This window comes from Pelobates fuscus, chromosome 10 (genome assembly GCF_036172605.1).
Source record: "Pelobates fuscus isolate aPelFus1 chromosome 10, aPelFus1.pri, whole genome shotgun sequence".
In the NCBI taxonomy this organism is placed as follows: Eukaryota; Metazoa; Chordata; class Amphibia; order Anura; family Pelobatidae; genus Pelobates; species Pelobates fuscus.
In genome coordinates, this window is record NC_086326.1 from 86,877,072 (window position 1) to 86,903,788 (window position 26,717).

At 39.0% G+C, this 26,717-nt stretch overlaps 1 protein-coding gene across 1 annotated transcript; it reads left to right on the forward strand.

Annotated features, from left to right (window-relative positions):
• The first annotated feature begins 2,429 nt into the window (after positions 1-2,429).
• Positions 2,430-26,651, forward strand: SAR1A (secretion associated Ras related GTPase 1A). Its single transcript, XM_063433583.1, has 7 exons — positions 2,430-2,576; positions 18,228-18,298; positions 18,415-18,534; positions 20,463-20,528; positions 20,638-20,741; positions 24,223-24,354; positions 25,693-26,651. The coding sequence occupies exons 2-7, from the start codon at positions 18,241-18,243 to the stop codon at positions 25,807-25,809; spliced, it is 597 nt and encodes a 198-aa protein (XP_063289653.1). The 5' UTR covers positions 2,430-2,576; positions 18,228-18,240; the 3' UTR covers positions 25,810-26,651.
• The last annotated feature ends 66 nt before the right edge of the window (positions 26,652-26,717 follow it).

Sequence of the window (26,717 nt, forward strand, 5' to 3'; positions counted from 1 at the left end):
TCCTTCTCTCCTTCTCCCCTTCTCCCCCCCCCCCCCCCCCCCCTCTATCCCGATTGACAAATGGACTTCTTAGTCCTATATTAGAGACAGAGGCGACTAACTGGTAATTGTAATGCAAATTCAGGCTTGAATTGAGATTGTCATCAATTGATTGTACCATGTAAAGCGATTTGTCATACTATGTTCCCCTCCCATTTCCTTTCTGTATCCCATCCTTTGCCTTACAGAAAATAAAACAATATATTTCAAAAAAAAAGAATCCCCTTATAGAGTGATCAAAAGGTGGGAATTAGAATTAGATTTGCAGATTTCTGTAGAAGAGTGGAATTCCTCTCTAACTATGGTTAATAAATATATACACTGCCTCAACCTGTCTGAGTGCCATTTTAAAGTTTTATATAGATGGTACTATACTCCAGCCAGACTGGCCAGAATGTATGATTCTTCTGATCCAACGTGTTGGAGATGTGGAAGTCAGCCAGGTACTTATACACATATATGGTGGACCTGTCCTGCGGTTAGATATCTATGGCTATGGGCGTTTAATATCTTTACAGCTATCACGACAAATAGAATTGAGGAGAATGCCGCTTCGGCCCTCTTACATCTAAACCTGATTTTCAACTCCCAGAAGGATGTTTGTTTTGCCATACATTGCCTAGTGGCTGCTAAAATTATCATTGCGCGACATTGGAAATCATCAAAGCCATTTTACAAGCGACTATTGATTGATCAGATCATGTTCCAAATGTCAATGGAATATGCGCTGATCAACAATTCGACTTTTAGGTCGAAGAAGAAACAATGGTACATACAGTGGTTAAAAAAATACAAGGACATATTTGGACACCCTTCTATTTAGATAGTTTGTCATACTTGTATCTTATCGTGATATATTTGTTGGCCTTACTAAGGGATAAATCAAATAGAATATAAAATAGATGTGGATCTATATAGATTAATTTGGGAAGTTAAAAATAATTGATTATGTGCTCTAAATTATCTGCTCTAAAATTTGGTGATGGTTTTTTGTTTTTTATTTTTGTTATTTATGCTGGTTCCTATGGGATCATGGTGACAACATCTTTCTGTACTATGTCAAATATTGTGCAATAATCTATTCTAATATATATTTATTTGTTTGTAACACTGTACATGAATTGATTCTCTTAGGTCCAACATAATTGTCTCTTACTGTGAAAAAGGAAAATATTTCAATAAACATTTATTTAAAAAAAAAAAAAAAAAAATTATTTGTGAGTGTATGCAAGAATGTGTAAATGTGTGTGTCTGTCAGTCTGTGTGTGTGTGAGTATGTGTGTCTCTCAGTGAGTGTGTGTGTGTCCGTCAGTGCGCGTGTCTGGGTCAGTATTGCGACAGGGCAGTGGAGGACCTGAAGGTGCATGGAGGCACGCAACACAGACGTGATGTCAACGTGCTCCACTTTCACAGAATTTTTAAGGAGTAGTGGGAGGAACCAGTTTGGCACAGGGTGCTGACGGCGCCATGGGGGGTATACCAGAGGCTGTACTCTGTAGTCGCATACTGGCAGCGGCAATGTGAGTGGAGTCTGCTTGTTGGCTAATATTGTGTTTTTTTGTTTATTTTAAACAAGGGCCGGGGTTTAGTAGAGGGGGACTGGGATTTAGTATGGGGGGTGGGTGGGGGGACTGGGGTTTATTATTGGGGGTGGGGAGGGACTGGGGTTTAGTAGAGGGGGCTAGGGTTTAGTAGAGAAGGGATGCTGTTTTGTTTTTTTTATTCTGTACTTTTCAAACTAAACCTACGTTTCTATGAAAAAGTGTTTTGTTTTGCGGCCCCCATAAACTTAACCCTTGTTTATTTGGCCGATGCAAGCCTTTGAGTTTGACATGCTTGTTCTAGAGGGAGCGGGATACAAGGTTTATGATACAATCGAGTATTATAACTTGGTCTTCACGGTAGCATATCTTTTATTTTGTATACTTGATGCCAGCACATAATGCAATCTGAATATAAAACTATTTGTAGGAGAACTTTTTTCTCTGTTTGTGGATGACTGTTTCAGGTTTCACACTTAATTCAAGGCTTTACCAATTACATTTTCTCTTTATAAATAGAAGTAATAATGAGATGCTGTATGTCTATATATAATTAATCACACATGATGAACAATAGCTTTAGTAGGGACTCCCAGTGATGTGGTAAACGTGACGTCACGAACCCTAGGAGATCACGTGACCGAGAGAGCGAGAGCCACGCAGCAGCGGACTCCTCAGCTCCCCCTCTCCCCAACACCCGCCGGCGCGCCTTACTGCGCGCGCGCGAACAGCTGGGACACGAAACGCTTACGGGGCTCGCGCAGGCGCTTCAACACTACAGGCGCTGCCCCGCACCCTCGCGCATGCGCAGTCCCCGCCCGCGAAGCCGTTCTGCCTCCTGTTTGTCGGCTCGAGCTGCCCTCTTTCCTACGTACTTCCGGTGTGCGGTGTCTGCTCGCTCTCTCAGTATCTCAGAGTGTCAAAGGCCCCGGGCCGGGTGAAGAGGAGGAGCTGCCGCCGGGAACCGAACTGGGAGACTCGGAAAGACGGGAGCAGGTATAGCGGAGGGGGTGTCAGGGCGGGGGTGTCCCGGGTAGTGAGTGACCGGAGGGAGAGCTCCATGGTTAGTGTGAGCTGGAGGGAGGCCGGGGAGGTCCAGGGGGTCACGGTGGGGGATGACTTGGTGTCAGATCCTCTCACAGCGTCCTGGACCCCCCACTGGGACTGACACGGGCTGCGGACAGCCGGCGCCTGGGGATCGGGGGAGGCCTGGGAAGTGACACGCAGGCGGATCCATGGCCTGAGAGAGAGCCACTATCATAACATCTCCCTGTGTAACCTGCACACACTGAGCATATATAATATACACACTGAGCATATATAATATACACACTGAGCAAATATAATATACACACTGAGCAAATATAATACACACACTGAGCATATAGAATATCCACACACTGAGCAAATATAATATCCACACACTGAGCATATAAAATATACACACACTGAGCATATAGAATATACACACACTGAGCAAATATAATATACACACACTGAGCAAATATAATATCCACACACTGAGCATATATAATACACACACTGAGCATATATAATATACACACTGAGCAAATATAATATACACACTGAGCATATAGAATATCCACACACTGAGCAAATATAATATCCACACACTGAGCAAATATAATATCCACACACTGAGCAAATATAATATCCACACACTGAGCAAATATAATATCCACACACTGAGCAAATATAATATCCACACACTGAGCAAATATAATATCCACACACTGAGCAAATATAATATCCACACACTGAGCAAATATAATATCCACACACTGAGCAAATATAATATCCACACACTGAGCAAATATAATATCCACACACTGAGCAAATATAATATCCACACACTGAGCAAATATAATATCCACACACTGAGCAAATATAATATCCACACACTGAGCAAATATAATATCCACACACTGAGCAAATATAATATCCACACACTGAGCATATATAATACACACACTGAGCATATATAATACAGACACACTGAGCATATATAATACAGACACACTGAGCATATATAATATACAGACACACTGAGCATATATAATATACAGACACACTGAGCATATATAATATACAGACACACTGAGCATATATAATATACAGACACACTGAGCATATATAATATACAGACACACTGAGCATATATAATATACAGACACACTGAGCATATATAATATACAGACACACTGAGCATATATAATATACAGACACACTGAGCATATATAATATACAGACACACTGAGCATATATAATATACAGACACACTGAGCATATATAATATACAGACACACTGAGCATATATAATATACAGACACACTGAGCATATATAATATACAGACACACTGAGCATATATAATATACAGACACACTGAGCATATATAATATACAGACACACTGAGCATAAATAATATACAGACACACTGAGCATAAATAATATACAGACACACTGAGCATATATAATATACAGACACACTGAGCATATATAATATACAGACACACTGAGCATATATAATATACAGACACACTGAGCATATATAATATACAGACACACTGAGCATATATAATATACAGACACACTGAGCATATATAATATACAGACACACTGAGCATATATAATATACAGACACACTGAGCATATATAATATACAGACACACTGAGCATATATAATATACAGACACACTGAGCATATATAATATACAGACACACTGAGCATATATAATATACAGACACACTGAGCATATATAATATACAGACACACTGAGCATATATAATATACAGACACACTGAGCATATATAATATACAGACACACTGAGCATATATAATATACAGACACACTGAGCATATATAATATACAGACACACTGAGCATATATAATATACAGACACACTGAGCATATATAATATACAGACACACTGAGCATATATAATATACAGACACACTGAGCATATATAATATACAGACACACTGAGCATATATAATATACAGACACACTGAGCATATATAATATACAGACACACTGAGCATATATAATATACAGACACACTGAGCATATATATACTGAGCAATGTCTGTCGGATACCAGGAGGGAAATATAAATAAATTTTATATATATACACATATTCTCATTCTCTCTCTCTCTCTCTCTCCCCCGTCTATACTGAGCCCTGTCTGGGGGCCAATCTGTACACACTGAGCCTCTCGCTTAGGTAGGGGCCCATCTGTACATATTAAGCACTGTCTGTTACTCAGGTTCCAGTCTGTACACACCCAGCTCTACCTCTCACTCAGGTTCCAGGTAGGGCGCCATCTGTACATACTGAGCTCTGTCAGTCATTCTGGTTGTCATTCAGGAATCAAGAGGGGCTCATTGTTGTGAAGACCATATAGAGACTGAATGCTAGATTTCTTTCAGCCTCTGAACAATGGTTTTCCTGTTGGATTTCAATCCATAACAATGTCTGACTATTTAATATAGTGTTAGTTTCCAAATTTTAGGCCTAAATATTCCCCCTTAAATCATAAGGGGGTGGGGGGTATTCGCATGCTAATTGTAGTGAATTTTAAATATGAATTGCTATATTAGCGGAGTTGGAAAAATTCTCCAACTCAGCTCTAGTATTCACTTATCTCATCTGAAATCAAGAATTCAATTTACTATGATTTTAGTACTTGGTGATTAGAATGACCTGCAAAATTGTTCTTGTAACATTTGAAATTCACTTTGAATTTCCTTACTATTCACCCTTTAGTAAATTACTGTTTAAATGTCTCTCAATGATATTTGAAATTAACAAAATGCCTCGTATATTTTATTTTTCACTGCTTCTCACACAGGTTGATTCCTTAATCTCAATGAGAAAACAAAAATCCTACAACTCTATTTTTGTAGCTTAGTTTGGGCTCAATTGCGCAATTCCCTTATCCTTTTTTCACTATTCCCTGTTTAGTAATTAACTCAAACAGTGTCTGTATATCACACAATGTCACTGCTGAATGTATATATATATGTATGTATGAAATAAGTCACTGCTTCAGTTTCGAGCATGTCACCATGATTTCCTTGCTGAAAGCACCTTTTTCACTTTAAGAGATAGTAATAATAGAATCTTGAGAAACTCAATCTGCTTTAGAATGTTGGTGAAATTGCAAGACAATTGAAAGTACAGAAGACAGAGTAGGAGCTGTTTCTTCTCAGGTAATGTCCTTTTATGGTTTTACATGATAAATGTGGCAATGTTTGTAGCTAACACAGCATCATGCTGCCATTTCTTATGTGTGATGGGTACACTCATTTTATTACACGCTAAACAGCTGGAGATTTTTTTTCTGAATCCATTATTGTCTAAAATGTCTTGGTAAGCTGATATTTAGTTGCTAGAACTCACAGCAAAAGTATATATTCTTACATATCAGAATAATATATATAATGTTTTGTTTGCTTGTCACCTAGCTTGGTGTCTGTTCACTAGCCAACTTGCATGGTTTAGGTTAAAATAGAAAAGTTTAAGAAAAAGAATTGGGTAGTTTTCAAGGTTCATAAGGACCCTTTTTCAATTAGAATTCATTAATCCTGGGGCTAGACGTTGTAGTGATGATTAATAATTGGATTATGAAATAGCTTCTCAATAGCTGGCCTTTAAGGAACTCTGTAGTGGCAGGAATACAAACATGTATTCCTGACACTATATTGCTCGTGTGGCTGTTTAGAATACCGGCCCCACTCCAATCTGGATGAAAAGGTGATTTTACTCAACTGTTTCTCTCTTGCAGTGGGTGGCTCTGCCTCCATGGCTGAGATCTGTTTTGATGATCTTTTACAATCCAATGTGTTCCCGTAGGAAAATGTTGGGGAGGCTATTGCGCGTGCACAGCTAAATGTTGTGCTGGGTCAATCAGCATATCCGCATAGAGATGCATGGAAGCAATGCATCTCTATGTGGAACATTCAGAGCCTCCATGCAGTGTGGAGATGCTGCATACTGTGCAGCACTGCACTTGGAAGCACCTCTAGTGACGAGTAACTCCACCTACAGATGTTGGTAGGCACAAGTGTAAATACTGTCTTTGAAAAGGCAGTGTTTACATTGAACAGCATGCAGGGCCAGTCTATAGACATTACGCTGTGTGGTTCTGGTAAATAAGGTGTCCCTTTAAGTTATCTTCATCAGTGGCGGTTTTATGCTAGTGCATGTGTATCTCTTAAAATACTACCCCTATACCCATTTCTGCAAAGGATCAACTGTCTTAACATATAGTACGGTAATGGAGTAACTAATATGTCACTGTGGATGAATTTACCACAATCACTTCAGTGTGTGTCTGTGTCCAGGTTGAAATCTGAGATCTCGGCCCAGAAGAGTGCAGTTCTAGGAACCGATAAGTGCAAAAAAAAACTCAGATTCACATGAGGAACATACAAAATAATTATTTTTATATATATATTAATTCAATATGCTTGCACTACTGGTAAGGTTTGACATCTGTGCCTGGTGCTGGTCTGACAAAATATATAAATCCCAAAAATGTACCGCCCTTAAAGGACTTGAATAAATAATACTTACATTTTATTAATTCATCATAAAAAGAGTTGACATTTCAGTCCCACCAAGGGGACTTTCATCAGGACAAATAAACAAATACATTAAATAATACACATAAGCACAGACAAATGATACAAATTTAGGACAATAAATCATACAAATGGTTATATGAATCTCATTACGGATGGCAATAAAAACAAAATGATCTTACTGGGTCTGGACTTAAATTGTCCTTGTGAGAACCCAGGGGTTCAAGAAGAAAAATATATATAGTTATGTACAAATAAACATACAAAGGCTGGAACACTTAAGCAGACATAAGTATAAACTTTTAAATACAGTACTCAATCTCCTTTTTTGTGATTTATAAAAGTAATAATAATGGTGCCCAGTAGTCAGTCTCTTACATATGGGTATGTGAGAGAGTAAGTGGGCAGAAAATGTTATACTAAAAAGCTCAAATGGAGAGACATACCTTGTCATGGCCTTATGCCCGAAGCGTTACTGTTACTTATTGAAGGCGTATGGACATGGACGAATGATAAAGGCCAAATACAGTGGTACCCTATGGCAACAGTTGTATCAACTTATTAGAATAAAATAATGTCTCTCTATAAGTGTCATCCTAGTATCTGTGCAACCAACTTGCAACTATGATTATCTTTGTAACAGGGAGACCTGGGATTTATGCTACCGGTAACAAAAAAATAATGGCTAAAGGGTTCAAATGAAGGAACCTAAGAGTAGTCAAAATGCTTATTTTAAGGCCATCGTGCTGATGATAAAAATATTAGGACAATAATGTAGCAGTCGAGTTGGTTTGCATACTGATAGTGTGTGTGTCTCTCTGTCTGGTTAAACATAATGTATAAGGTGGTAGAGTATAGTTACAGAGTGTCCATATAGTAGTGATTTTACTCTTCAACTGTACAATTCAGGCCACAGACCATCTGGCTGATGGTGCTATAGGCTGGAAGTGGGGTTATAATGCTAAGGACACCTTAGGGCAGGTCTGTCCAACCTGCGGCCCCCCAGATGTTGCTGAACTACAACTCCCATGATTCTTTCAATTAAAAAAATAGCCAGGGAATCATGGGAGTTGTAGTTCAGCAACATCTGGGGGGCCGCAGGTTGGACAGCCCTGCCTTAGGGTATCCCCAACCACAAGAATGCAGTCAAATTATATTTTTAATTTAGGCCTCTTGGCCAGACAGTGTCCAAGGTACGACTCAAAAATAACTCACGTTTGAGTTACACCTTGAGTGTGTGTGTGTGTGTATATATATATATATAATAATAAAAAATTTCATGTTAGCCAGTATTTAGCTTAAAATATTTTAATCTCCCTAGTAATTTTTTTTATACTCTCTGCTAGAATTGTGTTACATAATCCTTTACGTATTGTTGAGGCATAAACTAATCTAGTATAATTTATATGCCTCTTCATGTAGACACCATACGTGTCTAAAATTATATGAATACACTGCTTGTTGCAACAGCGTGAAAACATTTTTGAAATCATCAATGGCTTCTCCACCTGTCGTCCCATAATGCAACACAAATCTTGTTTACAAGTATGTAGAAATAACTGTGCACGTCTATTCAGCCTAACTAGTAAACTGATATTTTTGTTTACATGTATGTAGAAACGTCTATAAGCTACTAAGCAGTTTCTCAAAGACTGTACAAGCAAGATGTTTTCTTGCCTGACTTACTAGTATTTATTAACCCCTTCATGACCAATGTTTTTCTGAGATGCGATGCATTGGTGACTGAGGACTTTTTGGTCCTTTTCCTATGTGTTCATTCCTCCATACTGTATCACTCTCTGTATAAGTGCACCTAACACACACATTTCTATTGGGCAGATATGACTATATAGCTAACAGACAGATGGGGCTTTCTTCTGATATAGTATGTATATTTATGATGCAACATAAAGAGGGAATACATTTTTTTATTAAAATACACTCATTTTTATTTTGCTTATGATCATTTCTACACAAGTGCAATTAAAGGAAACAATAACTCTACATAGATTTAGAGACTTTTATTCCTGATTATTTAAATGCCTAATATGTGGAGGATTTATATTCATTTTTAAAAGTTGTAGGACAAATATTGCAAGCAACGAATTGTACTTCTAAAGCAAAAATCCTAAGACTTGTAAAGCAAAAATCCCAAAAATTGTCCGCACTCAAAGGACTTGAATAAATAGTACTTAAAGGGCTACTCCAGGCACCCAGACCACTTCTGCCCATTGGAGTGGTCTGGGTGCCAACTCCCACTACCCTTAACCCTGCAAGTGTAATTATTGCAATTTTTTTATAAACTGCAATAATTACCTTGCAGGGTTAACTCCACCTCTAGTGACTGTCTACTAGAGGGCACTTCCTGCTCTATAGCACAGAAAACCTGTGCTAGAGCGTCGCTGGACGTCCTCACGCTGTGTGAGGACTCCCAGCGTCGCTCAATTCCCTATAGGAAAGCATTGAAAAGCATTTTCAATGCTTTCCTATGGGGAGCTCTAATGCGCATGCGCGGCATTGCTGCGCATTAGGTCTCCCCGGCTGTTGGGCGGGATCAGTCTCGCCCACCTGCCGACGTAATGACTGGGATGAGCGGCGGCGAGAAGAAACCACCGCTGAGGGACATCGGCGGGGTTTCAGGTAAGTGACTGAAGGGGTTTTCACCCCTTCAGCTACCGGGGGATGGGAGGGAGAGGGGGCCTGCAGTGCCAGGAAAACGGATTGTTTTCCTGGCACTGGAGTTTTTGTTTAACTTTTATTAATTTATCATAAAAAGAGTTGACGTTTCAGTCCCACCAAGGGTACTTTCATCAGGACAAATAAACAGTTTAACGATCACACAGTGCCCTTAACTTTCAGCAGCAAGGTATGAAAGTAGACCCAATCAGACCCTATGACATTTTCCAACTGTCCTATTTTGGTTTAAAAATGTTCAGTTTAATTTCCCATTAATTAGCAGTTTAATAAATAATCCTGCAATATTAAAAACTGGTGCCTAGGGAAACCACTTCGAAAACTGTTTAACACCATAAGGTAAGAGGGCAAACCAGAGACTCCAGGCATCAAACCTAATATACAACTACAGTATAAAGTACACATTTCTGCATCCTAATAAAGACATTAAGTAAACACAACGTTGAGCATGTACATCTTCATAAACCTGCCACATAGCTACTTGTAACACTCAGCCTTGCCTTTTCATCTGTTTTTATTACATTTCCACTGAATTGTTTAGTAATGGACAAACACAAAATAATCCCTGTGTGCCATGTTGCTGCAAATTAACCATGGATGCTTGGTGAGTGGGCAAACATGAAACAAATTTTCTTTTCTCAATGCACAAACACCGTAAAACTTCTTCTTGTACCTGGTCCAAATTGTTCTGACACTGGACGGTTGAGTCTTGGATTAATTGGACCAGTGCATCTGTTTGATGTATCCACACGTGCACCTTCCGATTCTGATGAATTTCTCACATTTCCTGATCTCTGGATGTACCTTGGTTAACCAATATTGTGGCTTACCGTATATCTTGTCCTTTGTTTGGCTCTGTTTTTTTGGTGTGGTTTTTTTCTGTTTTCAGGCTCTGTGTTCCTCATCTCTAGGTCTATTAATTTAACCCTCAACCATTCTAATGATCAGTACTCTGTCTATCTTATATTATTACTAGTTTTGGCTTTTCTGATTTTGTATTTTTCTGTAAAGTAACAATTTTTTCCTTGTATATTAAGCTTCTGAGGTTACTATGTAAGTGTCATGTTGCCAGTCCTCCATCTGGATTTCCTATTTATACTGCATATAGTGAAGAATAATGCTTTAGACATGGTACTTTGAATTTGTCAAAAGATTCTCCCTTGACCACCTCCGGTATGCTGCAAGGAAACAGGCTCTCCCACCATGCTTCAGTGGCAGAGGCAACTTCAAGGATCCCTTGCATTGCATCCTGATTCGCAGCACTGAGAGTTACTGATTTGACATCACACGTTTATGATGCATTATATCGGCATGCATTGCAGAATAACTAGAGGGACTCTAAAATTCTCTCATGCAAGGGTAGATCACTTTACCACTAAACATCAGAGACCTAATTGGTGCAACTCTTAATCTCTATTCCACAACTCCCTCCTAAATGCCTACAGAGGTAAATATTGGGAGGAGAGGAAGCTACACATATGCATACACATATGTGTGTGGTTAATTAGGTTTGAAAATGCTTGTGAGTATAGTTAATTAGATATGTGATTTAAAGGGATACTCCAACCACCATGACCTCTTAGTGACTTGAAGTGATCACGGCGGTAGGAGTCAGTATGTGCAGAGTGTCACGCTATTATTGATTATTGCACACAATTACCAAAATGTTTCCTTTGCAGACAGAGCGTCTGCAAGAGGAAGCTAGCTCCTCCTTTTTGGGTGTACCTTCCCACCTCCCCTGTCGCTCATTTTTTTTTTTTTTAAACCCTCACTCCCTCCATCACCTCGCCAGATCACACACATGTGCTCTGAGCTGGTGAAATGGTCCAATCACAAGCTTCTCTATGTAAAGCCTGTTTATTTGTGTTGTGTATGGCCCCAATGTCGTCAGAAGGAGACATAGAAGAGCAGAGCTGGGAGCTTCACCTGGTGCTGTATAATGCATTTTACACTGGACAGTTCTCTCCTCTCAAAAGGGTTATAGTAACACTTAAATTTCTGTCTGTGCCCTGGGTTAGGACATTGACTCCTAGATTCAAGGCAAATTTGTCAAACCATGGACTAAACATTGTAGCATAAGTAATAGTGCAGTTACCAATGCTCAAATGCTCTTAGAGGAGTGTGCAGTATGGAAATAGCGTGTGACCAGGATTGAAAGAGCAAGTGATTGAGCCTTGTAAGAATGCTTTGTGTATTCATTACTGAACATGCAAACAACTTTTCATAGTACTAATGTAACAGGATACTAAATCCTGCAGCACATCAGATTTCTCAAGGATTTGTTTTTAGCTTCTCTGATCCCTTTCTATCAGTGGGACTTTTACGTCTTCAACTAGAAGGATAAGGTTTGTATATATGGAGACAAGGCGTTGCAACCCTGTGTGTGTGTGTGTGTGTGTGTGTGTGTGCGTGTAGTTGCATGTGATATACATGTTCAAGCTAGCCCAATATCAGCTGTGTTTGCATGTGTATATAAAAATAACCTGTGCATAGATTCAAAAATCGTTTCCTAGATAAAGAGTTTTTGTTTTTTTTTATTCTTTATTTTGGCAGGTGGTGTATGACATCATTGTATAACAGTTGATAAGCATAGTCACCTCATTTTTGTTTTTTCAATTCTTTATTTTATTCGTGCATAGTTTGAACATGTATGTTTGCACTGCCCCGACAGCAGGTGCAAGCGGGTATGAAGACATAATATTATAACATTGGTGAGGCATTGAAAAAAACATTGCACATTTTTGATAATTCGACGTGGGCCCTGTGATGTTTTAGCCGGGCAGAAAGGCGTCAGGAGAGCGACCGTCCCTCCAGCGCCTCCCGTGTATGTAGGCCGCATGGTGGTGCCGAGCATTGTACCGGTATGTGAGGTATCCACATGTAGGTCTCGGGTTCCTCTGCCCGTTATCAGCGTCCAGGTGCCCGATTTGGGAGTCTGTGTTGGCCGTAGCCACTGTATTTGTCGGTTGGCACCGGAGCTGTTGCTGCCTGCGTCCGTTCGGCTCTGCGATCAGGCCCCGCCCCCACCTAATTTTTTAATTTATAACTATCAGTAGAGTAGTGATGCCCAGGAGCCTGGGGGTGGGTAGTGGAAGCATCCGCCTTCTCCGTTGTTAAGGCTAAAAAATTAGACTGTCTGTGGCGTTACTGTATCTCCCGGTTGTTGTGTGGGCCTCTAACCCGTATGGGGGGGGCGATTGTGAGTTTATTACATCCTATGACATTAGGAACATTGTTAGCTTTTTTTGGGGGGGGGGGGGGTTCTGTTGCTATAGCAGCACTTAGTTGTAAGATAGTGTATGCATGAAAGTACAGGATTAAACGAAAACTAAAACAGTTGGTGCCATTCTGGACCATAAGAATTAAGTCAGAGTCCTGTTCTTTCCCTGGCACAAACTGAGTGATTGCCATGATGTCCCATTGATGGTTGGAGCTCGTCGATGGGGTTGCTTCAGCTATGCCCAGAGACTGAAGGAAGGACGGGCCTTCTCTGGGGCTTGTTGCTCGCAGGGTCTTCCCCTCTTGAAGTACCGTGAGGGCTCTTGGGTAAGTCCAGCAGTAAGCTAGTCCCGCAGCTTGTAGAGCTTCGGTAATGGGTTTCATCGATTTTCCTCCACAGTAAGGTGGGCCTGCTGAGGTCTTGGGAAAAAAGGTGTATTTCAAAGGGTTTTCCCTTTTGAGTGCCGTGAGGAGCCTTTGTTTATCTGCGACGGTTTGACAGCACAGGATTAAGTCTCTGGAAACCGTGGTGGGGCTTGTGAGGATTTCGTGATGCGGTTTGCTCCGTCAAAGGCAAATTTTTGACGGATTTCGCAGGTAGGATGGTTGCGGCTAAACGCTTTATGAAGGGAATTTCTGCCGGAGGGAGCGAGTCTGCTACCCCTCGGATTTTGATGTTACGTTGCCTTCCACTCGTGTGGATAATGAGGTATGTAGTGCTCTTAGTTGCTGAACAGATTCATTCAGCGCAGTCATCCCTTGGTTGAGATCCTGTATGTCCTCCCTGTCAGCCACTGCTTGCACCTCTGTCTTAACCAAATTCAGCTCAGCCGAGAACCTGTTATGGAAGTGCATGAGTAAGTTGTGTGTGTCCTGCTTTGTGAATGGGGCCGTTCCATTAGCTATGGCTGGGCCTTCAGATATTACTATTCCCGCCGTGGGTGTCGTTGGAGTAGCTTCTGGCTGTCTAGCTGCCATGCCTCTAGTGCGCGCAGGGGCCACCAGCATCTGGCCGATATCTTGCCCGTCTTTAGGGGTAGGTGTAGTGGGTTTTTTGACCATGACCAGCTCTTTGGGGGTCGGGTGGCTGTTTGCCGTAGGCAGGTTACCTCCTGTGTCCAGAAAGCCCCAGTGTGCTGCACTCAGGTCCTGCGGGATTCCCGCGCTGTAGACCCGGCTTTCCCGCCGTCTGTTTTTGCCACTCGCGGGGATAATGAATGGCATCTGTCTGCTCGGGACCGCTTCCCCTTTATGATGGTGGCGGTTGTTCCTCGGCAGAACTCTCTGTTCCGAGGATATAGTCGCTTTAACCCCTTAAGGACCAAACTTCTGGAATAAAAGGGAATCATAACATGTCACACATGTCATGTGTCCTTAAGGGGTTAATGTGTTTTTACAGTGTTTTTTTTTTTTTATAGGCCCTAATTGGTACTGATACTTTATTTCTCCATTTTGAAAATATTAATAATTATTTACATTTTTGTTTTTTTCTTATTGGTATCTGATCGTGTGTTCTAGAAAGTCTAAATAGCTTCCTCAGTATCCCGGACCCAGATAAAGTTGTTTTCCCCATTAACAGGGAATCGTTCTAGGGTACTCCTAACATCTTATTCACTACAGGAAATCAAAAGTGGGTATTATGTTTAGAGTAACCCTTAAAGTAAAATACAACCCACAACAGCATCATTAAAAGTGGGTTCCTCATCAGTTGAATTTTTGTATTCTGAATCCTGAGCATGTGGAAAGATAAGGTCAACTCTTCATGAAATCTACATTTTAGACTGTGTCCAAACCCCGACCTCTCATTTTGTCTAAAAAAATCTTCTATAAAAATTTTGGTAAGGAAAGTGAATGTGCATCCAAATTCTCACTAGTCCACATTAAAGAAAATAGGTTGCAGCCTTTTTATTGTATTCTTTCTGGTAAAACTCTTAAATACGTATATAGATGGTGTACACCTGCGCAGTGAAATGTTTCTTACTCACCTCCTGCAGACAAAGGTTACTTGTACCAAAATTAACATTTACAAATCCAAAGGCTCCAGTGTATTGAGCAAGAGAGTGAGAATGGATATCAAACGGAAAGGTTAAGCTTCTTTTGAGGTACATGTATACAGCTCATCAGACACTGCTGTGTAAATTTGTTGAAGCCCCACATTAGCTTTTTGATTTCACATTGGTTTGTATGAAGTTTACCTTCACAAATTAATAGTATTTTGCACTATAGACATTTTTGGGTGGCAGCACAGCACAGCGTCCTATGTCCTGTTATCCTACCACATGTTCTCTTGTTTCTCTCCCCTTTCATTGTTTGGGGTCTTTGTCGTCTGCTCTTGCTCGATCTCTCTTTAAAATCTGCAATCTCTCTCTCTCGTTTTTGGTATCTTTCCCACCTTATTTAAACATGCTTCAGTCAGTACAATTTTTAAAATAAGTCCAAGGCTGATGTAAATTCACCATCGATCTACTGTCTCATGAAGTCTGACTAATTCCTACTTCGTGCTTGACCCTCTTTTTTGGGGGGGTTCTGGTCTTTATATCCCAGCAAAGTGAATCCTGATCTACATGACATTGCTCTTTCATGCATCTCTTATGTTTCCTAGTGCTCTTTTTAGTGTCTCCCTTTCTGGCACATCCTCCCCCTTCTGTTCTTTCGTTACCCGGCCTCTCTGCATGATCTGATTATATGAGTTTGAGTAACCACATCTGTGCTGATGACACAGTTCTCCCTCCCTGACCCCTCACTTGCACTCTGTCATGTCACCAGGTCCATCTGACTGGATGACTGCACACTTGCAGTCCCTTGGTCCCTGAAAAGCTGAATTTCCATCTCCTTCATCAGTGTCCACTTGGTTCTATCTTACAGTGCACTCTCTTTGAGTCTAACTTTTTCACTCTCCATATCCAGTTAATTTCCGAAGCCTTATAATATTCACTGGTTAAGATCCATGTGTTTTTTGGGGGGGGGGGGGTTTTCATGTGTTTTAATAAAGACCTTTTATGGAATTTTCAGTTTGTATAAAACATTCCCATACAAACTTATTTAAAAATATAAATTCTTTCGAAAGACATATTAAGTAATTAAATTCTCTCCCTTGCCACATCTGTATTTTCCCTTTGCTTAAGCCCTGCTTCTCATGCACTTAAGGCAAGACATTTGCTGTTTTATAACTTTATAATACTTTCAATTGAATTCTATTTGAATAGCATGTACTTAACCATTGTCTTTTGTGCAATCTAACCCACTTCCTTTAGATTGTAGATGCATTTAAGCAAGGCCCTCAATCCTCTTGCACATGGAGGTCAGACTTGTTTTGTCGAATTCACCTGTTTGATCTTTTTTTCCCTCCCACTGTACAGCACCACAATATATATTGGTGCTTTAGACCGGCTCTACCCACATTACAATTAGTTCTAAGTGGCTTCCTGTTCGAGGGACCCTATCTATGTTTTTACTATTGGATATAGACATGTCAGTCCTGCAGCTGGTTATCATGGCAACCGTTTGGTGGGCATTCACTGTCATAGGCTGGTAGGGTTGAATATGCCCTCACTCCTCCCACATATTATCATGTTTGGGGTTTTATACAAATGGACTAGATGTTTGTATCTTGAATCTCTTGATAAGTTCTATTTGAAGAAAAGTTGGGATTTACTGCAACTCTGTCACCTAATTAAGGTATCTATACTTTTGACCATTTGACTTTTGATCATTTGTCTTCTTATTTGCACATTGGATACATTTGCTCAATTTGTATGTTATCTTTATTTTTTTTTTGTTTTGTCATTGTATGTTATCACACTGATACAATATTTGGGTAAGAAGTATTATCCCACTATGTTATGATATTTGAATTGATATTTATTTCATTTGACTATTTACTGAAATGCTGTAGCATTATATAATTTATGGACCCTTCAGAAGCAGTAGAAAGGGATTTTAGATTTGCCTTTCATTTTGCCATTTTCCTATAGAGGTTAAATTGGACAAAGTTATGTCTAATAACCAGATTTTCATGTTTGTATCTTACTGGCAGTACTGTTCCAGACCTATTGTGTAACTTGTTAATATTCACGTGCTGATGGATAGGAATAAAGTCTTTACTTTGTAGTTTTTGTTTGTACCATTTTTGCTGAGTCATTGTAATCACTGTACATTTCAGCTTTGTGTTGCACAAGCCTTTATCATATTTCCATGTTTGACGTTTACACTTTTCTGGGGTTGGGGTGAGCATGCAAAAGGTTTTTATATACTTGGTTTTTCCATGTAATGACATGAATACGACCTACATATTAGCATCAATAGTACCAATTGCACAATTTAAAAAAAAAATCTATAGAAACAACCTAATGCAAACTTTTAATACTTAAAGGGTTAAAATAAGTGTTTATAATAAAACACAGGTGGAATTACACAACATAAATCTGTGTGATTTTTCATGTTGAAATGGGGCATATACAGACTCCAAGCACAATGATGACTTCAAATCAGGAAAGTGGTCTTGGTGCTTGGTGTAACTTTTTAAAGGAAAGCATTGAAACGTACAAAGGCATCTGTGGACCCGGGGCACCATAACCACTTTATTAACATGAAGTGGTTTTGGTATCCAGAATGTTGTTTTTTCTTTTTTTAAAGGAACACTTTGAGCTCTGATCTTTAGTTTCTGGCAATGCCCAAGGCTTTAGTGAGGAAGTCTCAGAGAAGCGGAGGACTTTCACTAGGAATTGAGTCAAATGGGAGAAGAACTATTTTTAAATAGGATATTTACCAAATCTATCCATTTGCTAGCAAATCTGCTAGCACAATGTATAGATGGAATGTCAAGCTCTTTTGGAAGCTATATTAGTTTTAGTCTTGACAGGATCCCGTTAATCTCCATATGTGAAACACTTCACATCCAGACTCCAGGGACCATGACCACTTCAAACCATGAAAGTGGTCATGGTGCTTAGAATGTTCCTTTAACTCATTGTCTTCTGATAATGCAGAATACATAAGTGCAAAATCTAGTTTGTTCTGGCAAAGGTTGAGATGTATATGGTAACTAAATAAGTTTTAATTTCAACTCTATCACTTGTATTGTATGTTGATTATTTCTTAACATTTTGCTTATGTGTTATTTTACAGGACAGATTCAGAAATGTCTTTCATATTTGAATGGATTTATAACGGCTTCAGCAGCGTGCTGCAGTTTTTAGGTAAAACATTTTTGTGTGTATATGTTTTGTGTTATATAGATGTTCAGTTTTTTTGGTTCACACCAGTGTGTGTTTTTTTTTTTTTATGTTTTTAACTTATAAAATCTGCTTTGCAGGATTATACAAAAAGTCAGGAAAACTAGTGTTTTTAGGCTTGGATAATGCAGGAAAAACCACACTTCTACACATGCTTAAGGATGATCGGCTCGGGCAACATGTTCCCACACTACATCCAAGTATGTATGACCAAGATTTTAATACTTGTATGACCATGTGTAAATTATGAGCTGTACTGATAACCTTTAAATTTTATCTTTCCATATCAATTTGTTTTGTGGTATATATGGTTTTTAATCATATCATAACCTGAACTGAAATTTTAATGTTTACTTTTCCCTGTAGTTAAAGGAACACTATAGCGTTAGGAATACAAATATGTATTCCAACCGCTATAGAGTCCTAATCAGCATTTAAGTGACTAGGGCCCCGTTCTGCTGTGAATAAATTGTTAATTAACCATTTATTTGCTTACCTTAATCCAGCGCCAGGCTCCCTCGGCACTGGTGACCTCTCCTCCTCCATCGAAGTCAGCTTCTGAGTGGAGCCGAATGCATTCAAACCCGCCCATAGGAAAGCATTACTCAATGCTTTCCTATAGGGATCTTTTTTGGCGCTGGATTCCGTGAGGGCGTCAAATAAGTGCGATTTACTCAGTGTAAATCGCGGAAGCGTCCGCTAGTGACTGTCAGGGAGACTGCCATTCGAGGCTGGGTTAATACTGCAATGTAAACATAGCCGTTTCTCTGAAACTGCTATGTTTTCAGCTGCAGGGTTGAAACTAGGGGGACCTGGCACCCAGACCACTTCATTGAGCTGAAGTATAAATCAGACTGTTTCAAATGGCCATGGAACAGCTGATGGAGCTCAATCTGTTGGCGCTAAATAAATGGCAATAATAATTAGTAGTCTTGGTGCCTATAGTGGTCCTTTAAGAAATATATATATATTTTTTTTTTTGTGAGGTGTGAAAAAAGTTAAATGTAGAAATCCACACCTCTTTATACTGGATCTAGGTGCCCCTGCTTAAGCTCCATGTAAGTCACAGTTGCAAACTCTCTCCTGGCAGTCAGCAGAGCATACAGAGAAGAGAAAAATGTAAACACTGTTTCTATTTCTCCTCTTTATTTGCAATATTTTCCCTGGCTTTTCCTTCTCTGAGCTGGATATAATGTCATTTTCTAAATCTTTAAAGGGACACTATAGGCACCAAAACTAATTAATCTTGTTAAAGTGCTCTGGGCGCAATGTCCCTGTCCCCTTAATACTGCAATGTAAAATATTGCAGTTTTAGAGAAACAGCTATGTTTATGTTGAAGTGTTAAGTGTTTTCCAGACAGGCTCTAGCGGTGCTTCCTGCTGTTTCACAGAGTTTAATGATACGACGCTGGACACAAACGTGCTTTGCATGAGGACGTCCAGCGTCTTCAAAATCCCCATAAAAAAAGATTGTCAGTGCTTCCTATAGGGAAGGCCTAAAGCACGTGCGGCACTCACTGCGCGTTAGGATTCTCCTCACAATGGTGTTGGAGGAGACAGAGCCAGTGCCAAGGGCACTGTGCTGGAATAAGGTAAGTGATGTGATCTAAAAGATCTAGGAATCATGAAAATGTATGTAACCATAGAAACAAGTCCCCATCACCACCAGGGGACTCTTTCCCCTATTAGTCTATCTAGTGTATGCGGCAAAACCACTACTATTTTGTTTCAGTATTGCTATTTTTTTTTTTTTTTTTTTTGAAAATGCTGAGCAATTCTGTTGAGACAGGAAGCTCCCAGCAATGTCTATTGACTGTACTTTTTACTTTGACAAAGGAGAAGTGTTGTGAGTTGTGTTACTCTAGGTCAATGCCTGATCTCACTTTTTCTCTTTGCAAAGCTCTTTCTAAGCAGCAAAGTGGCTGTTGGGTTGCAGGGAATGTTACCACTTGACATAACACTCTTTTACTTCATATGATTACTTTATTTTGGACTTGTTAATTATCAGTACCATTAGAAAGTTTGTCCATGACAAAATACTTAAATATTTGTGCGGAAAATGGCTGAATTTAAAAAATATTTTTTAAGAAACCTGTGCAATTTAATTTTTCTTTTCTTTTCTGTGCAGCATCAGAGGAGCTGACAATTGCTGGAATGACCTTCACAACCTTTGACCTTGGTGGACATGAGCAAGGTGGAGAAATCATATCATACCTTTTCTTACTGCTAATACAGTTAGATTATATCAGTTAGAATTGAAAATATATATTTCCTTGCTTATTTTTGTTTTCTCTTTAATGTAGCCCGTCGTGTTTGGAAGAACTACTTACCGGCGATTAATGGAATTGTGTTTCTTGTGGACTGCGTAGACCATAGCCGCCTTATGGAGTCCAAAGTTGAGCTGAATGTAAGAAACATTTTATTGATATTGAAAATGCTAGTCAAAATGGTTTCATATAGCTTCACTTTCATGAGTCTTAATGCAAGAACAGTTAGTTTTCATCTGTCAACTAAGCTATTTTAAATCACCCTGTACTCTTTGGTGATCATTTTACATATATTGTGTGTTACTGGAAAATAAGTGCAGATTAAAAGACAGAACATGAAATAAATATAAAAAATACCTAATAGATAAGGTTTTACCAATGCAGGTATGGTAACACTTGTATGTTTCACCATGTAAAACTTCACTACCATTTGTTGGTATAATTTTGAGCAGAATACTTGGCAAGGCTAATTGTAAATATGTTTAGCTAGTTAAACTGATACTCTGAGCACAAAAACAACCTTAGCTTAATAAAGCCGGTTTGGTGTATAGATCATACGTCTTCAGTCCCACTGCCCATCTCTGTGACATTTAGGAGGTTTATCAAGTTTGATACAGCCCTAACCACAACCTCCCCTGGTTGTGAGTCAGTCGGCCAACATGCAAATTTTTTATTTTATTTATTATCATATCTGCCAGAACCTTGTTTTTACTTTTGAAGTGCTTATCTCCTGCTTTGTTTATTAAATGTATTCACTCACAGGCAGTGGTGTATCTTGGATTGGTGCTACCCTAGGCACGACTAAATTCAAGCACCCTCCTTATCTAAATTTGCACCACCACTTCGTGTCAAGGCCACTTTTTAGGCTGACAGACGCTCGTCCTCATTGACACATGCACTGATATACACTCACTGAAAGACACTCTGACACAAACATCCTCACTGATTTGACACACTCTGACAGGCACACACATTCACTCACTCAGACACATACCGACAGCTACACACACTGACATCTACACACAAACACACACACACTGACAGCTACACACAAACACACAAGTGACGTCATATTCCGGCTCCGGGCATCATAGAAGAGCACGCAAGGGACCAGGAAGAGCTCAGAGGACCGCACTCCCTCGCTGCCCGCCTACACTATGAGCCAGCCGGCCACCTCTTGCTCCCTCCCAGGACGTGGGAAAAACTTTCCTGGGCACTTAGGGCGGCGTTTTTTGCCAACCCCCCTGAAAGCGCTGCCCTTGGCAAATGCTTTGTTTGTTTGCCTCGTGGCAAATACAGCCCTGCTGACAGGAGGCTACTGCAGGCACCAGTATATAAAATAAAAAGGTGAACAGCGCTAACAATATAAAAAATTTATTACATACGTAGTTGAAGATACTTGTCAATGGTATAGCTTAAAAGAGAAAAACAAAATAAAATAATAGTGCAATATATTATAACCGTGAAGTGAATATTGAAAGACTATATGATCCACACTCACACTTTGGAGAGCTATATAAGCTCAATTGTAAGGGCCTGGACGGAATAATCCCCGTCTAAGGATTTCTTGATATGTGGTCTTCCTGGTAGACTTATAAATATGGGTATTCGTAATATATAAGACGAAAAGGAACACCAATGGTATAGATTGGAAGTATAGGTGTAGCGCAGATAAAAGTAATCCTACTTACATATACTAGAGCAATGAACCTGCTCTAGTGTAGACAGCTTCAGGTGGAATAATCCCCACCTAGGGATATAGTGGACCCAAATGTAGCAGCAGCAAGAGGAAGTAGGAAGTAGTACTGAGAAAGACTGGGTTTACATAAAATGTATATACTTTATTTTAACAAATATTTAAAAGTGAAGTAACAAATAAAATACCAGTCAGAATAAAAAAGTCCATATTACTTCCTCACTAGACGCGTTTCGCCGTGGCCACTAATTATATACATTATATACCGTATTTATTCGAGTATAACGCACACCCCTAATTTTCAATTAAAAATCGGTATAAAATTTTATACCGATTTTGAATCTAAAATTAGGGTGCTTGTTATACTCTAATAAATATTCGAGTGGGTGCTCGACAATACCGACCGCCGGGCTCATTACAAGCCCGGCGGTCCTGGGGGGGTGGGCAGCAAGCGTTTACTCACCTCCGTGCAGCTCCTCCAGCTTCCCAGTGTACATCTCGCGAGACCCGCGGCCAGCTCTGACGACGTCAGAGCGTCAGAGCTGGCCGCGGGTCTCGCGAGATGTACACTGGGAAGCTGGAGGAGCTGCACGGAGGTGAGTAAACGCTTGCTGCCCACCCCCCCAGGACCGCCGGGCTCATTACAAGCCCGGCGGTCCTGGAAGGTATATTTATTCGAGTATAACGCGCACCCTTAATTTTAAATTAAAAATCGGTTAAAAAAAATGCGTGTTATACTCGAATAAATACGGTACATTTTATGTAAACCCAGTCTTTCTCAGTCCTACTTCCTACTTCATCCTGCTGCTGCCACATTTGGGTCCACTATATCCTTAGGTGGGGATTATTCCACCTGAAGCTGTCTACACTAGAGCAGGTTCATTGCTCTAGTATATGTAAGTAGGATTACTTTTATCTGTGCTGCACCTATACTTACAATCTATACCATTGGTGTTCCTTTTCTTTTCCTTTTTGTCTTATATATTACGAATACCCATATCTATAAGTCTACCAAGAAGACCACATATCAAGAAATCCTTATACGGGGATTATTTCGTCCAGGCCCTTACAATTGAGTTTATATAGCTCTCCAAAGTGTGAGTGTGGATCATATATTCTTTCAATATTCACTTCACTGTTATAATATATTGCACTATTTTTTTATTTTGTTTTTCTCTTTTAAGCTAAACCATTGACAAGTATCTTCAACTACGTATGTAATAAATTTTTTATATTGTTAGCGCTGTTCACCTTTTTATTTTATATACCGGTCTTGTTTTTAACAAGGTTGGGGGAACACCTTGTTGGTGAATTGCAGCTCATCTATAGATTGAGAGCACTTATTTCTGTTTTTTATACAGGCACCAGTAGGCTACCAACAGATTGAAAGATAAGAAATTCTAACTTAAACAGAGTGTGCAATAAAGGAAGTTTAAACATTCGATCTCTTTTTACAGGAGAGGGTCACATGCAGGGCTGTGTAAACAAAGTGATTTAACTCCTAAATGACAGATAATTGAACAGTTAGACTATAGGAAATGATCTATACACTAAAACCACTACATTAAGCTAGCAATGTTTGGTGCTTATAGTATCCATTTTATTTGATGTAAAGTGTATATAGTCAAATTGAAAGAACAATATTGCAGTGAAAACATGTCACAAAAAATATCTTGATATAAATGTATACCTTACATTCTAATAGTTTTGAGTTGATCCAACTGGGTAAGTGAATGTGATTACTACTATGTATTTACATAATAAGGATGGCACATTTTCCTCCGTGTGGTAAATAAAATGTATTTCCGTACATGAACACGTGATCTTGAAACAAATCAAGACGATGTTACATGTAAACCATGTGGGGTTGTGTCCAGATTGATTCATAGTTATGCAGAAATGGTAATGTTCTTTCTTTTTTGCAGTCACTTATGACAGATGAAACGATATCCAATGTGCCAATCCTTATCTTGGGAAATAAAATTGACAGACCTGAAGCAATCAGTGAAGAGAAATTGAGAGAAATCTTTGGGCTTTATGGGCAGACCACAGGAAAAGTAAGTTAAAATTCTTCACGGTTTTTATTGTTGATATAGCTTAGTAGTTGGTCGCTATCTGAGTCACAGGTTCTTATCTCAGCACGGTCGACGGAGCCTTTTAATCTTCAAAGTTTGATAAAATTAGTACCATTTATAAAATACATGCAACTTTTAGCTATTTGGAAACTAGTGATTAGTTACTTACTAAAGTGGGAATTATCAGGAATTCAAAGTGAATTTCAAATTTTAGATGAAGCACAGCTGACTTGGAGAGTTTTTCAATTTCGCTATTTTTGCATTAAACTAGAAATCCACTGTGATTTCCAACAATTCTCACTTTAGAAAATAACTGTATATTTACTTATTCCGTTAAATCCTTCTGATTCTATTCATTATTCGTTTTCACATCATTCAAAAATCGCTTGGTATAAGACCAACTAGACATCATCCATATGAATTTGTCATAGTTTATTTGTTTGAACTCGATTCTAGGAATAGGGCCTTCACACAAGGTACAGGTTGTGTAAACCTGCCATGAACTTATTTACAGACATTATTTTAAATCTAGAAGATCTATGGCTTGTAGATTATTACAGGAAGCAACCTCCAAAATGTTATACACACATATATATGTGTATGTGTCTATCTCTATATTAATCAAGTCTAGCATGAGAGAAAAGGAAAAAAGTGTTTTTAATTTTGTTTGGTTGTTCCTAGTTTTTAAACTTGTAATAGAATACATGCAATGAACCACCCCAGGAAATTGTAGTTAAGTATTTAAATTATTGGTCTCTCCTTCATTTTTGAAACCACCATATGAAACTTTCTCTGATTAATTTATTGAGGTTCTTTTGATAACAGCTATGCCTGATTTTTTTTTTTATACAATGATCACCCTGCTCTCATTGATATATTTTATAGGTGAGCAGGATTCAGCTGCATCAAATCTCTGTTAAATGCTTGGACACCACTAAATTTAGACCCCTCCATGTGCTGAAAGTTTTAACATTGATTTAACCGTCAGATTATTTTTAAATTGAATAATGAGAAGACCCCATACACTATGCTAAGCTTTAATATGTGATGCTTGTACATATGTTATTTAATTGTAAAAAGTATTCATATTTTCCTGAAACATTTGGTGGTTTCTGAGCTTTTCACATTCTAAATACTAAGCAAGTGTAATGATGTAAAGTAAAACTTCAATGCCGCGGAAAAATGTATAATAACTAAACTGAGTTTCACAGATCAGAGCTCACTTGCACATTATGCTTTGAGAGTTCTCCTCAAAAGATTTATGAAATGCATAGTGATCTTTTCAACGCATTTTTCATTACTCCGTTTTGTTCTTCCTAGGGTAACGTGCCACTGAAGGATCTTAATGCTCGCCCAATGGAAGTGTTTATGTGCAGCGTGCTTAAGAGGCAGGGCTACGGTGAAGGATTCCGCTGGCTCTCACAGTACATTGACTGAAACTTTATTTTTCTCTCCTATCCCCCTCATTGAACGACAAGAAAACAACCATATTATACAGAGTTCAACTCTTCGGACTTGATCCAGACTGACTTCTCTATCAGTGTGTGGCAGACTCACATAGGCAGTGATTAACAAAGTACAACAACCAGGAGTCTTGTGGGGCACGTCCCTCTGATCAAGAGTTAATTGATTTCAAAAAAGAAACCAATTCTATTTTTTAAAGAACGTATCAATGTTAACTGTATCCAACTCCCTTTTATTTTTTTGGTTTGTTTTATCCCTCATTTATCTGTACTAGGTTCTTTTTTTTTTTTTTTTTGTATTTTATTTTCTTTGACTATTTAATGGTATTTACATATATCACAAAGTACTGAATCAATTACCATGGCATTAAAAGTCTGCAATAAACCTAGTTTTGTCCTGGCCTGCTCTCCAACAGTACTTCTAGTTTTGCTGGTGGTGTATCAGGGGAGAATGTTTGTGCTTGTATCTATTTTTCATTTTCTCTAAGTAGAATGAAAAGTACTCAAGCTGGAATACAGTTTATTGCCAATTTTTATCTTACACCTAAACATGCTGTTCTAGGTTGCATTTTATTTTTCCCCAGTAAATGTCTATGGTATATACTCGGAGGTCATTCTTAAGAGTTAAGGGTGTACTCCCTCTTAGGAAAAGAATGTACTAACAGTGGTGTGAAGACTAATACAATGGAAAACAGCTATAACCAGCTTATTTTGTACTGTTCCCAGTCACTGTTTTAGTTGCTTTTTAAAACCACTGGATTTCCCAGTCCCACCTATATAGAATTTGCAATAAAGTAAAAACACTCAGACCTAAAACATTGTGACTTGGTTCTTTGTGTTTCTTTTGCAGTGCAATAAAAGTTAAGAACTGCCTGGTCCTTT

Excerpts from the sequence above, each read along its gene's own strand:
- SAR1A (XM_063433583.1), top strand. The coding sequence starts at position 18,241 with ATGTCTTTCATATTTGAATGGATTTATAACGGCTTCAGCAGCGTGCTG. Across the intron at positions 20,742-24,222 it reads AGTCCAAAGTTGAGCTGAAT|TCACTTATGACAGATGAAAC; the intron begins GTAAGAAACATT and ends TCTTTTTTGCAG. Across the intron at positions 24,355-25,692 it reads ATGGGCAGACCACAGGAAAA|GGTAACGTGCCACTGAAGGA; the intron begins GTAAGTTAAAAT and ends TGTTCTTCCTAG.